The 14,186-nt window shown below is 43.9% G+C and overlaps 1 protein-coding gene across 1 annotated transcript in view; it reads right to left on the bottom strand.

Annotated features, from left to right (window-relative positions):
• Positions 1-1,157: 1,157 nt before the first annotated feature.
• Positions 1,158-14,186, bottom strand: part of SLC9A4 (solute carrier family 9 member A4) — a 36,081-nt gene continuing 23,052 nt past the window's right edge. Inside the window, exons 9-12 of the mRNA XM_075742943.1 lie at positions 9,360-9,456; positions 7,192-7,323; positions 6,357-6,444; positions 1,158-2,560 (exon numbers count right to left, since the gene is read on the bottom strand). Of these exons, the coding sequence (XP_075599058.1) occupies positions 2,259-2,560; positions 6,357-6,444; positions 7,192-7,323; positions 9,360-9,456 (619 nt within the window). The 3' untranslated portion in view covers positions 1,158-2,258. The remainder of the gene's footprint in view (positions 2,561-6,356; positions 6,445-7,191; positions 7,324-9,359; positions 9,457-14,186) is intronic.

The following is a 14,186-nucleotide window of genomic DNA, read 5'->3' as shown; positions in this document are numbered from 1 at the left end:
GTCAGTTTGCAGATGACACCAAGTTGTGTGGGAGTGTTGATCTACTTGAGGGTAGGAAGGCTCTACAGAGGGGTCTGGACAGACTGGATCTATGGGCCAAGGCCAACTGTATGAGGTTCAACAAGGCTCAGTGTCAGGTCCTGCACTTGGGTCACAACAACCCCATGCAGTGCTACAGGCTTGGGCCAGAGTGGCTGGAAAGCTGCCTGGCAGAAAAGGACCTGAGGTTGCTGGTCGACAGCCGGTTGAATATGAGCCAGCAGTGTGCCCAGGTGGCCAAGAAGGCCAACAGCATCCTGGCTTGTATCAGGAATAGTGTGGCCAGCAGGACCAGGGAAGTGATCATCCTCCTGTACTGGTGAGGCCGCACCTTGAGTGCTGTGTTCATTTTTGGGCCCCTCACTACAAGAAGGACACTGAGGTGCTGGAGTGTTTCCAAAGAAGGGCAACAAAGCTGGGGAAGGATCTAGAGCACAAGAATTATGAGGAGTGGCTGGGGGAGCTGGGGTTGTTTAGCCTGGAGAAGAGGGGGCTGAGGGGAGACCTTGTTGCTCTCTACAACTACCTGAAAGGAGGTTGTAGCCAGCTGGACATGGGTCTCTTCTCCCAAGTAACACGCAATAGGATGAGAGGAAATGGCCTCAAGTTGTGCCAGGGGAGGTTTAAATTGGATATTAGGAAAAAATTCTTCACCAAAAGATGATGTCAATTATTGGAACAAGCTGCCCAGGGAAGTGATTGAGTCACTATCCCTGGAGGTATTTAAAAGACGCGTAGCTGTAGCGCTTAGGGACATGGTTTAGTGGTTGGACTTGGCAGTGTTAGGTTAACAGTTGGACTTGATGATCTTAAAGGTCATTTCCAACCAAAATGATTCTCTGATTCTTTCAAATCATCCCTTTGGATAAAATTAGCTCACCTACAGTTGCAACACATAGATGACAGCAGCAATGCTGCTTCCATTTTGCAGAAAAGAGCTCCAACAGAGGAACTAGGTGTCTGGAATTTCAGACTTTATCCAAAATGACTCAAGACCATAGCTTCTTGCTTTTCCTACCACTGGAGAGACCCACTGTTGAGACTGGAGCATTGGCAGAGTCAGTTGGAAGGGACCTCAGTATAAAGGCTCCAGTGCTTGTCCCCCTGGTTATTTCTGCTTTTTGGTTGTTTTTTTTCTTTTAGCAAATGCTTCTCTGTACAACAGAGACACCCTGCAAAAAGCTGAGAGCAAAACACAGGATCCTTCTTTCATGCTAGCCAGCAGGCTACAAAGTTAGGCTCCCTTTACCTTTTGTCCTAGTTTCTTGCTCCCTATCTGCAGTGCTGGTCCAGCTTCAGTGTGAAGAGCATTCCACTGATTTGGGCACCCTCTGGCAAGGTGGAAGTGGGGAATGGAGGTTAGATGCTCTACAATGAAGCCTCCCACTTGCTGACTCACAAGAATATTGTGTACATTCTTGCCATCCCACATTTGCAAATAAAAGGCATCCTGACAGCACCCCTGTCTGAAGAGTCCTCTCTGGATTTGTATGTACCAGGATGCCTCCTTTATTCATCCAAACAACTGTAGGTGTGTGACAGGTCCCTCCCTACATGCTGAAGTTGGTTGAAGTAGCAGCAGTTATGGACCATCACAGCAACTGACTTTAGGCATTTTTGTAGAGCCAAAACCTGAAATGCCAAAAGATTCCCAAGTGCTGAAAATGTGCACTAAAATATCGTTTTGACTTAAGTACCCATTTAGGCATCTTCAGTGACATTTAGCTGCCCCCAAAATGCCTTTTTTTTTAAAAAAAAAACAAAAAACTCTTTCCTGGAATATCTCAGCAACTCTAAGGTGAAAAGCTCTAGGCAAGTTGAAGTTATCAATCTGGGCGCTCGTATCAAGCATGTCCAGTGTTTCTTTCTTCTGGATGTAGGCCATACTACAGAACAGAGGAAGGCAATATCAGCTTCCAACCACAGCATTGCATGTGCCCAACTATCGTCATTTAAACCCATGCCCAAACTTCACAAAGATCACGTTCCCCTCTTTTCTGCAGTGTTCTGTTGGAAAGAAAGCTTGATATAAACATATAAGAATTTGAGTCTTCTCCGAGCCACTAAGTACGTTGATACAGCACTTGAAAGTGATATGAGAACAAGTGCGCTGGTCCCAAAAGGCAAATTGTGGTTTGGTTCATATAAGAGCTTTGTTATTTTCTCTGGAGCAGTGCACACAGGACCCTAGAGATGCAAACATTGCTCTTCTCTGCTCCTCATATGGCTAATGGCCTGGCTGGTGCCATCGTTTCTGTCTCTTCTTCTGACTCATACCCCTCTACTTCTCCCACAGCGAAACAAGACTTTGGCATTAGAGCTAGACTGTCTGCCCTGTTGAAACGATGCTGGCTGATTGAATTTCCTCTTCGACCTGACAGATTGGATGGGCCCACTTGTCTATCCGAGCGTGTCATTGGAATCAGCTCTTCCTGGCGGTGCTTTGCTTCAAATGGATGTAGTTGGGGCTGGGGTCTGAACGTGACCGGGAAGGCAGAATCAGAGACACTTCTGTGGTGATCTAAAGGAAAACAGATAAAGAATTCATATTTTGAAGAAGAAAAAATAGAAACACCATGGTATTGGCAAGGAAAGTAAAAGGGTATTCAATACAATACAGCATTATGGTTTTAAATCCTGGTACTGAAGCATTTTAAATAATTGCTATAGTATAAGAGAACAGTCAAGAACTAAAAATAACCCCAGATTTTTATTTTCATCCCAAAGCTGATGTTTAAAAGATTTTATTGATCTTGCCTCTACCCTGAAACCCCAGCAAAGCAGCACATTCAGCTGTCTTTTGGCTCCTCCCAGCACTACTCAAAGCCTTCAAAGGGCAAGAATGATTCTTTATGTAGCTTTCAATTTTCTACAAATTTCACACGTATACGTAGTACCATGGTTGAAAAGCATTGTGAAACCCACAGCAGAAGACAGAAATTGACCAAGGAGAAGACTCTAGTACCACCAAAAATCAAGTCACCTGTGATTAACAACCGGGAAGAAAACAGTTTCAGCTGAAACCAGGAGTTTGACTCTAGGGCGCTTTGATTACATTGGGTGTGTCAGACCTGCTCCTACCAGATTTCTTTGCTACAAGTACACAATAAAAAATTGCCTGCAATAGGCCAATAACTGGCTCTCTCAGTCTATTGAGTTTACAGAATACACTTTTTCACTTTTCTGAAATCCACTTGCAATCTGACTATGCACTAGCAAATTAGCTAATTTAAGAAACAGTTTGTAACAAGCTAGAAGGTTTTGGGAGATAAACACAAAAGTCCATGAATAATAAAATCAGACTACATCCTGCTGCAATTAAAGCAGATATGTAATGGGCATAGTCACGCAGCCAAAATTTATCAAGTTATTGCAACTTAATAACTATTAAATTATTTTAAGCTAATGTTTACTTCAGAGTTGGCACAAAGTAGGAGCACTTGCACTAGCACTTACCTCCACTGAAGAGGGGCGCAAACTTGAACAGCAGAACCTGCTTCTGTTAGGCCATGTGGGCATACCACACCACAAGCAATAAAACAGGACAGGTATTCTCAGACTTAAAGGGTTTCTACTCAGCATTTTGGGGGCATCACTGCTACAAAGTGTGAATGATATATACTGTCAAAGAAATCATGCATTTGTATGAGTGGCAGAAAGAGATGATAGGTGGTGTAAGAATCTATTTGTAGTCATTTCTGACCTTTTAATTACTAGACTTTTTGCATATGCTATATATAAGAACTAAACCAAGCTTGCTGGAGGATGCTTATTCCAGGAGGGCTTCCAGGCATTGACAGAAGGGGTAAATGCATATGTGCATATATGAGGTTATCATTCTAATTTCCTACATACTGAGTATTTATCTTCTTGGTTCCCAAGTGCAATTCAACACATCCTAACACAGTCTATGAGAGGAGTTCAGGGTGGCTTCCTTCTGCCGCAGGCATTTAAAGTGGTGTGAATAGCTACATAGTGGACCTAAGATGGGGCCAGAAACTGGCTCAAATTCAAGCCAAGCTATTAATAAAAGTGTACCTGAATTCACTGCCTCCGGATTTACTCCTCCCCCCACTGAAATAATGTGCCTGTCCGCTATACCAGGACTTGGTCCCTTGGAAGTGTCTGAAATGCTTTTAGGTCTGAGGCTGCTGTGTAGAACAGTTTGAGTCTTTTAGAAAGACACATATTCCTCACTGTGATGTCTTGACAAACAGAACAGAAAAGAATCAGCTGTATATAAAAAAAAAATATTCCCCTGAATACCTTTGATTTTCCCCTCTGAATAGAACCTATGGGTTTCTATTCTGCTGCCATCACATGTGTGTCCCCAGCCTCAAGGGGATGGTTTGCCTACACAGATCTCTCTTGCTTTCATCTCTTTCAGAGTACAACAGAAAGGGAAGAAAGAAAATAATTTTGCACCTGCAGGAAACAAACTTTGTTTTCCAAGTTTTTGATACAAAGACAAAGATTTAAAAAAGTGAGGATGGGTCTGCATTTTACTGTGTACATACGATAACCCGAGGCTGGCTGATAACTTTATGCAGTAATACCAGAAATGTTCATAGAACATTTGTGATTAGAGGCTCATCTCCACAAACACAGAGGAGCCCCAAGGCACATGGGCAGGTGGGGGAGCCCCCAATACCCCAGTCAGAGGAATGAGCCTGAGCCCCTGCCCTGTTCCATCACGGGGGTGATCAGCTCCATGGGTAGGGTGAGACCCACCACAATGCGCCAATGGAGAGGGTCTCCCCAGGGCACCTCATAGACTGAGGTGTGGCAGGGTACACGGCTCATTATTGGGATGTCTGGGGAGAGCATTTTGGGATCATACAGGACTTATGATGGGATGTTTAGGGCAGGAACCAAAGGCAGGGAAAGGAAGGGATCAGGACAGTTTGGGGAGGAACAAGTGCGGGAAAATAGAGAAAAGAAGGGATAAAAAGGGCTGCTCACATGTAAACAGGAGCTGGTCTGTACATGTGTCTGGCAATGCTCTGTGCCTGGTCAGTGCAATCTGTCCTGTCTTCTCATTACACTACACTTCTGACTGTTTTCCTGGGTGAGCAGTTCCCTATACTGTGTACCTCTATGTATGGAGGTCTGAGTGCCAGCAGCTGGAGGGACTGGGGTGCATGCATATTGTGTGGGTGCATATGTCAATGAGAAATCACCAGCAATCACCAAGCCAGAGTAGCCTTTGAGTAGGATAAGAGGCTTGGGAATCAGCTGTTGGAGCAACCTTGAATCTGGGACAGACACTGGGGAGAGCAGAAGGTCTGTGATTTCACTACTGGAGGGGGCAGGAGGTCCAGACCAGTGACTGAAGAGACCATGGGGTCTGTGGCTGGCTACTGGTAAGGACATCATCTGGAGCAGGTACCAGAAAGACCTGTTTGCACATGTGTCCCCCTGTGTGTGAGGCAAGGGGAAACCAGGAGATCCAGGAGCCCACTATGGGGAAGACTGGGTGTCCAAGGCCAGCTACTGGAGGGATCTACAGTGCATGGAGTGAAGTGGAAGATCATCTCTGTGTGTGTGTGTGTGCGTGTGCATGTAGGTCTGAGTGCCAGCAGCTGCCGTGGGGCGGTGTGCCCAGGGGTTCACATGCCCAAGTGCCACCAACTGGGGAGATGGAGGGTCCAGGGCCAGCTACTGGCCAGAGGGTGTTTCTAAGGCCAGCTGCTGGGGGATTTGGATAGCAGGTACGTATGTATAATTTTCCACTAACAGGCTATCATCTTGATCAGCCAGAGAGGGGACCAGGATGAGGCCGTCGGTGCTGTTTGTGTTGGTGTGAGTGCTGTGCCCTGCCTGTGCTGCTCTGTGTGTCTGACCGTGTGTACGTGTACACTGAGTTATGGTGGGGGGTGCCTGTTGGGAATACCTGCTCAGCCTTGATACCAGAGGGACCTGGGGCCACGGAGCTGCGGACCCTCACCTCGACTGGGCTCTGGGTTCAGCACCTCCTAACAATTTTGCATGCAATTTTGTCTGTGGGGCTGCAGGGAACAGATTTCTTGGGCTTACACGGATGCCCTCATGGCCAGGACAAACTGCAGGAATCACAAGAATATTTCTGCAAGAGGGAAAAAGAGAAAACTAGGTGGTGCTGGAACGAGATAGAAACTGCAGCAGTAATGACCATGTAAACAACATAGATAAAAAAGATAGGAGAGAAGGGTGTAGTTCATTTAAAGAGGCCAGGGACTTCCATGAAAGTATTCATTTAGTACTGTTAAATCCACTGAGCAACCAGCCAAGTTTCTTTCACTGCTGGAGTAAGACACAGAGTAAATCACTTCCATTACCTGTAAAAGTAACACGCCTGGCTTTTCGTCTAGGGGGCTGGCTGGGGCCCTGAGGCAAAGAGAGGTAGCGTACAGCCATGGTGCTAGCCTGTGTAGGGAGACAGAAATGTGTTCAGTGCCCGTGGCTGCCTCTGCAATTTGCATGTATTTGGTGGGATGGTAAAAAGTTATCGTTATATGTTTTTTTCTGCTGTGCCTCTGCACCTTTACAGCCAAATTTAGAGAGGTGTTAGTAAGATCAATGCTTGGTCTAATTGTGTCTAATATAATAGCCCTAGGTCTTTTCTACAGTTGGTGGAAAGAAATTCCAAGAAATTCTAAGATTCACCTTTCCAATTTCAGGTGACTACTTCATATAAAATTAATATATCCAGCAAGAACTTATTTCTCTTCCTTAACTGTGATGATCTAAGCTGTAAATGTCTAAGATATCCAATGCCTACATTTAGTCAGACAAATCTTACTCTTACTGATCGAAAGTCCAAACTGTCAGTGCAACATGTCAAGGGCTTTGCATCAGGCCTTTTGTGAATCTACAAACTCACACAGTTATGATTATACTATGTTTTCCACATGCCAAAACAATGCAAGTTACATTATTTTACTACTTACAGCCATAGTAGCTGATTTCTGATCTATGTATAGAGGTAGGACATAAAAATGTTGCTGTCCACATGCTAAGTGAAGCTCTTTCTTCTTAGGTGCTGCATGAGGACATTGAGGAGAGTATCCATTTTAATTATTGCAAAAAGCATATAAAAATAGGTGTATCTTTCCTTATTTACAGAGAAGCAGAGGCATTTTTTACATGAATAGTAGTTTACAGAACAGGTACCGGTCTACCCCAAGGTAGGCTGTTGACCTTCCTGCAACTCTGCCTCAGGCTGTGCTGCCGACGGATGAGGATTTCTTGGGCTTGTTTCTCATTTGTGTTGGTAGGCAAGTTGTGTCTGCTGTATGTTGGTGCCTGAAACAGAAAATACACCCAGTTGACTGATTCTCTTTGCACTTGCAGTGTTAATAATGTTGCGCAGTCTGGTTGATCACAGGGCCAAGGGGACACCTGCCCCCACTCAGCCACCGACTCACCACCGCTCTTTTTGGTATCACGTGGAAAAAATGCAGCCTCGTGGTAACCTCACTCCTGCAGAGCAAGATGGGAGGAAGCACGAACACAGCTGTAAGTCTCAGACCTCAAGGGGTACGTTTTGACGCCATTTTTGATAGGCTCAAGACTGCTCAAAGTGTACCATAAAAATATACCCACCTACACAAGGCTGTTAACATCTCTGGGCTTGCCCTCCCTTTGTCAGCCCTCTTCTGATCACACAATTGGGAGCTACAGATCTGAGGCAGGTCCCAAGAGAGAGATAGCTGGTTAACCCACCACTGAGCTTTGGTACTAATATTGCTGAGCCAGGAGCAAGTTGCAAATGTGCCCTGGAGCAAAAGGCTATGTTAAGGAAAGCACATCTCCAGAATAAGATGCACAGCTGAGTTTCCTTTGTCCTCGGACAAACCACACCTTAACATTACCTTAAAACTGAACATCTTTTAGGACACATTTTTCAATTTATTGCATACATCTTGTGAAATAAAAGAGATTATTTTCTGGCTTAAAGAGAAAAATTCACTTAAGTTTATAAACCCTCTTAAAAAGCAGAATCTGATCTCAAGTCTCACTTGCAAAGGTCCTTGTAAAATTAATCTGGTGAGCCAGAGTAGTACCAGGCCTTCAAAGTTGAAAGTGAAGTATTAGAAGTGGCATTATTTTACTTCCAATCTTTCATTTCCAAAAGCACACAGTTCTCAATACCACATAGGAAGTGCCTGGTGCAAATAGTCATTACTGTAATTGATTTTGAAGAAAGAGGGTTCATTTCAGTAATCTAAGAGGCAGCCATATATGCAGATTGTTGCTAGTAAGATAAGAAATTAATATCATAAGGATAATTGGCCATGGCAAATCAAACAATATTAGGAATGAAGATCATATTAATAATGACACATTTAAATGAGCAGGGCCTAGCATTTTCTAGTAAATGTGTGTTACACGAGTTAGCCCCGTTTATCTGCATAATTTCAAGGTTACTGTAATATATCCTCTGCCACTCATTGCTGTAGGAGAGCGCTCAGTTCTATCTTCAGGGCCCAAGATTGGATTAAGTAGATACTATACACCGGGCTGCATCAGAATCAGTACATATTTTTGCAAAACAAATCCCTGCTGAGATACTATCACACCCAGTTTGGAGGTGGTGGGGACGAATGTGTAAACTGAAGCTCCAGAGGAGGTGGATTTTTTTTTTTTTTTTTTTTTCCTTTCTCCTCTTGCAGTGAAGGTAAACTGTTGCTCCCACACAGATGGAAGATTTACCAGCCTGACTCTCAGCTGACTTTGGGCTACGCAATGTTTTCCGCCGCTGGTCCACCCACCTCCACGGGGCAGTTTCACTGCTGCTGGTGTCCTGCCAGCCTGCTGCCTCCCACGAAGCCCTGCATCCGTGCCCGGGTACCGGGCGGCCGCCTGCCCGGGCTCCGTCCAGCCCGCTCCGCCGCCCCACGCCGCCGCAGCGGCACGCCGGCCGCCCAGGCAGCCAGCCAGCCTCCGCTGCCCAGGCTGTGGGGGCCCCCGGGGAGAGGAGCTGGCACCTCAGACTGCCCCGGGGATATTTGGCAACCTCGGGAAGGAGGTTTCTGAGTCACAGGTAGCTGTGCAGCGAGGGAAGCCTGACCTCTACAGCTCACTCGCAGATCTTCCTGGCTTTTCGCGCTGCCGACAGGGTGAAAAGCTGATGGATAAAAAAACAGCTTTCCTTTTTTCCACCCAGGAACGAGCCCCGAGCCAGGGCTTGGGTCGGAGCGGCTGCGGGCTCCGGGCCCACGTCTCCCACCAGCGTGACCCCAGTCCTGGTGCTATCAGCCACCGTGGCTATGATATGGGGAGGGCAAACAAGAGCTTTCAGTCTGCAAATAGCGCGCGATAGCAGGTCGCTTACGCACCCTGTGTCGCACTTGATATAGATTATGTGCCAGGACATCTCTCATGGACTCCACCTCTGCGGGGGAGAGCCTATGCACATGCCGATTTCTACCGCTCCTGTAAATAAAAGAGAAGTTTAAATACGGTTGTAATGAGTTGATTAAATACTATTCCCATGAACTCATGCATAATCTATTTTTAGTGCTAGAACAGAAGGCTATGAAGAGTGTTTCAGTGACCAGTGACACCAAGATGAATAAAAAATGTCAGATTTTCTCTTTCACAGGTTTTATCAATATACTGGGTAGTCGGAGTGGGCCCTAAGCCATTTTACAGCTGGCAGCAGAAACTCTGCTTTTCTTTCTCAAAGCTTCATAAGGAAGTTCGTATTTAAGGATTAGATTGGGTAACAACCAGCTGTACGTTCAGGAAGTCACTGCAAGTTTCCTCCTCTGTCTGAACACATTCTTCAGCATGGTCTAGAAGTCTGGGCCTTGCGGTCTTACTGGTTTTAACTCCTTTGAGAAAGTGCAGCAAATCCTTAGGAACTAAAGCACATGTCAATGAAGGAGTCCGAGAGACCTGCCCTGTGGTGGTGACAACGTATAGGGTTTCCTTGCTACTGAGCCTCGTTCTCCATTTGAAATAAAAGAACTACCTCAAAGATAGTCATCTTTATATTTTTAACAAACTGTGACAAGAAGCTCACAGTCACTTCTAGCTGCCTCGTTTTTCACTAGCAGCACAATGGAGGAGGTCTGCTGTGAAATGTTAACTGGTTTTGCTAAATCCATCAGTCTGTCAGAGGTCTGTCATTTGGCTGAATTCCCAGGAAAAGAAAGGGAAATAGATAGTGATCATCCAGGCTGAATCAGTCTGAGTTCATCTTGTTGCTGGTTTTTTCCTTTCTCCATTTTGCATTCCTGCCTCTTTAAAAAAAACAACAAAAAAAACCCCCAAACCCCCCCCAAAAACCCCATGTACTTGCAAATCTTTGTATTCAGCTAAATGATGTCCTTAAAGTGTTGCCTGTAAATTGTGCAATTAAAGAATGGATTATGATCAATGTACAGTATTGCCAAAGCTTTGTGTGCATTTATTGTGTACTCCCTCTAAAATAAACTAAAAACTTTTAATGGCAAAAAGGAAGGTGGGTTCAAGCTAAACTGGGATCATATGTAAACATAAGAAAAAGGTTGGAATTTGCATTTACAGCTAGTTTAACAAGATTACAACTGTTTTGTGCTATAATCTAACATAGACATGTTGAAAACTTGTAGGACCATTTGAGCTGCCTGGATTCTACATTTTACTGCCTCTTACTGTCAATTAGACAGTGAGCACTGGTGGCTTGACCGTGTCCAAAGTCCCTGGAATATATTAATTAATTCCTGATATAGTTCAAGGTTTTGGAATGTGTTTTCATTCTGCATCAGACCAAGACTGAGATCTGCCAATTTTTTCATGAAGTAAAGAGGGAAGTCGACAATAGGGTAGTGTTAGAGAGAGGTCTGGGGTAACCAGTAGGTTAAGGATCTCACTGAGAGAGCCCTGAGTCTACCACTCAGCTGTTGGCAAGCCAGACTGACGGAACAGGACTTCCGTTCTGGATTTGAGGAGAGCTCTTATCCTGGCCCTGACAAATCCTTCCCAACAAATGTTTAATTGACACTCATCAATTCTCAACAACGGCAACAAGAACAAAACTAGGTATTTAGCAGCAGGGAAAAAAGACCATCACCACCACCCAATTCCAGGCCAGCTGGGTGGGTGGGTTGGTTGATTGGTTGGTTGGCTGGTTGGTGTTTCACTTGCTTTCAGCTCTCAGGGATAACACTGAGAGGATCCAGAGATGCCACCAAGTTTCCAGGCTTAGGTGTAATGCACCTTTATTCCATACTGGGTCTGGCGTGTCCCAGGCAGTGGGACAGCCCATGTATGCTACTTTCCACAGCAAGGAAACCAGTCTTTTTGCTGTCAGCGGCCCCTTGCTGCTGTCCCTTCAGACAACAGAGAGACCCTAGGTACACCTGGGAAAACAAAGACAAGCCAAGCCCCTGGGGACTAATGGCAATCTAGCCTGTCAACAAGTACTGGTCTACAAAATGCAGGCTTGACTCATTTATGTAATGCTAATCGAGCTGACACAGTTGACGAAAGCGGCTTTGACATCATAGAGAATAACTGTCTTTCTGGTCAGCACTTCACTGAATGTCTCCACAAGGTCTTTATACCTTAACAGTTGGGAATAAATAGGGGAAAGCAGCTCAATAGAGGAAAGCAGAACTCCACTGGGAAGACACCAGATCATCTGTTTACTTTTCCGTTTGCATACCTGACTCCTTCCACATGCCAGCACAGAATTGGCCAGTCCTAAGTAATTTAAAGGCTTATAATTTTGCTCTAAAAGTGACTTAAGTAGAATAAATAAAATTCCCTGAGTTTCAGCTGAGCTAGGATAGCAAGAGAACAAACATGGTGAAGATAGTCTGTATTGTTCTGGAGCACGAATAAAAAAAAAAGTGTATTCTTTTCATGGGATTAGATATTAACCTACCCAACCGATAACAATGCACAGGTATGGTAATAAGGAAAAGATTGTTTTTGCATTTTGCAATATACAATACATTAAAAAAGAAGTTTCAAAAAAAAAAAAAAAACCAAACAAGTTTGGTATGTTACCAAACCCATAAAGCAATCCTTATTGAAACTGTTTCTTTTTTCTTATTGAAACTTCCAGCATGTTAAAACAAAGCACAGCACAGGAGATATATTTGTGAAGAAAATACTGAAATGATAATATGCCATGAAAACCAACTGTCTCTCTTTAATGAGTACCAGGACAGTATCTCTTTCTTCATTAGGCATGGAGATAGTTAATACATGGAGAAAATAAAATGCCTTCCACAAACCTTGTAAGATTAATTTTTCTATATTTTTTATATATTATATCTAAAATTTTGAACTTTGTGATCTCTCCACCAGGCTTCACTAGTCCTCTGAAGGAAGTAACATTCATCAGGCACAGCTCTTGCACAACTGCACCACCACAAATGACAACCCAGCACTTGATTCTGATCTGTGCTGTATTAATACGTTATATGATTTCCTCTTAGCAAACTCAGGATTGCAGTAATATGAAGCCAATATTAAGTAAAATCAGCATCAAACCATCTCTCTCTAATGGGCATATTTCCTCCAAAAAACAGCCATACACAGTTTTGACAATATCTGCTTGGCTCTGCTTTTGCCATTTCTATCCTTATTTCTAAGGCTTATATTCTCCAAAACATCATAACAAAATGTTTTATTTTCATTCAAATGTGGATTCTTTGTTGCACAGTCCATGGGCAAATTTCTCCAGTCCTCACTGGAAATACTTCCTGCGTATTGGACACCCACTCCACCTGCAGGAATCACATCAGCATGAATGCAATTTCTGAGAATAATGCTAATTCACAGCGATGGAGATCTGCTTTGATTGTTATAGAGCATTTCCCCTTGTGTGCCTGAAAGCTGCAGAACTGATCAGAAGTGCTAGTGAGAGATTTTTCTCACTACTCTGGCACTGCAAATATTGCTTTACATGCCATACATTGGAATTTGATTTCAAACCTCCACTTGCTCCTGGCCAGACTTTTGTATCCTCACTGAAGATAGAGACTTTAAGTACAAGCTATCTCAATGATAACAATCAAACACTTTACAAATACGTTTAGAAACCTTTTAGTCTTAAGCAGGTTCACTTAATTGCTCAGGAGAATGGAAATATAAGAACTGCTGCATTGGCTTAGACCAAAGAAACAACAACTAGCTCACTCTCCTGTCTCCTCCAGTGCTCAACAGCAGACACCTATTAATGACTAGAACTGGGATAACATATATTTTCCTAGAACACTCTCACAGCCTCCAAGAACCAGAATGTTTCTGAGACACAGGCTGCATTTTGCTTTTTGAAGTTGACACTTCATTTTTAAAAAGGCTGTCTCAGTAGGAGAACCTGTGCATCAAAGGTTGATGCACAGTAAAATTCAACTACAGCCGGAGTAGAGCTGGCAAAAATTAGTCCATCATATCATCTGTTTATTATAGAATATTTTCCCAGTCTAAATTCTCAGCACAGGAGAGAATTTCTGAACTACACTGGAGCAATTTGTATTATTTTCTCTTTCTCTCAAGAAAAGAAGAGGAATGTAGTTTGATTGTCATAGACTGTCTACCAAGCTTGCACATTTTCTCTTGGCTCAGAACAGTTAAGGGAATAAAGCAGACAGAAAGGAGCCTGACAGACACGTAATCTTTTTTTAATATCTGTTCAGCAAAGAACGATTTAGAAAGAAAAGGGCTAGGTCTTACACTGCATGCTGACATCAGTTTCAAGAAAACAGATGAATCTTGAAATGATTAAGATAAAGTTTCAAGAGAGAGTTTAATTTAACATCCAGTTGGTATTTGGACTTTCTGGTATGGGTTGAAACGATGATTCAAAAAAGAAAATATGCTGGGCTCTGCCACAGGTTGCTGCAAAATGGAGAGGGGCTGAAGGACACAGCAGCAGAGAGCAGGCAGTAGCAGCCACAGTGGCTAGTGGGAGCCCAGGGAAGAGTTTACTGGGGCAAGTGCCATTAGCAATACCCACACAATGGACAGTGGGTTGCAAGGTGGGGATAAATACATGCACAGCAGTTAAAGTATGCAGGAGTAAAGATTTGTACAGACATTTCTCCTAGAGGGTAGTTCCCTCAGTGATGGCTCTGGAGATCCCACTAGTTTTATCCCCTGGTCTGTCTGATGCCAAGTTGCATTACTGTTTCATAGAATCATAGAATCACAGAATGGTTTGGGTT

Source organism: Balearica regulorum, chromosome 1 (assembly GCF_011004875.1).
Source record: "Balearica regulorum gibbericeps isolate bBalReg1 chromosome 1, bBalReg1.pri, whole genome shotgun sequence".
In the NCBI taxonomy this organism is placed as follows: domain Eukaryota; kingdom Metazoa; phylum Chordata; class Aves; order Gruiformes; family Gruidae; genus Balearica; species Balearica regulorum.
Note: the sequence above shows the minus strand (reverse complement) of the source record. Positions and strands in the feature narration are given on the sequence as shown.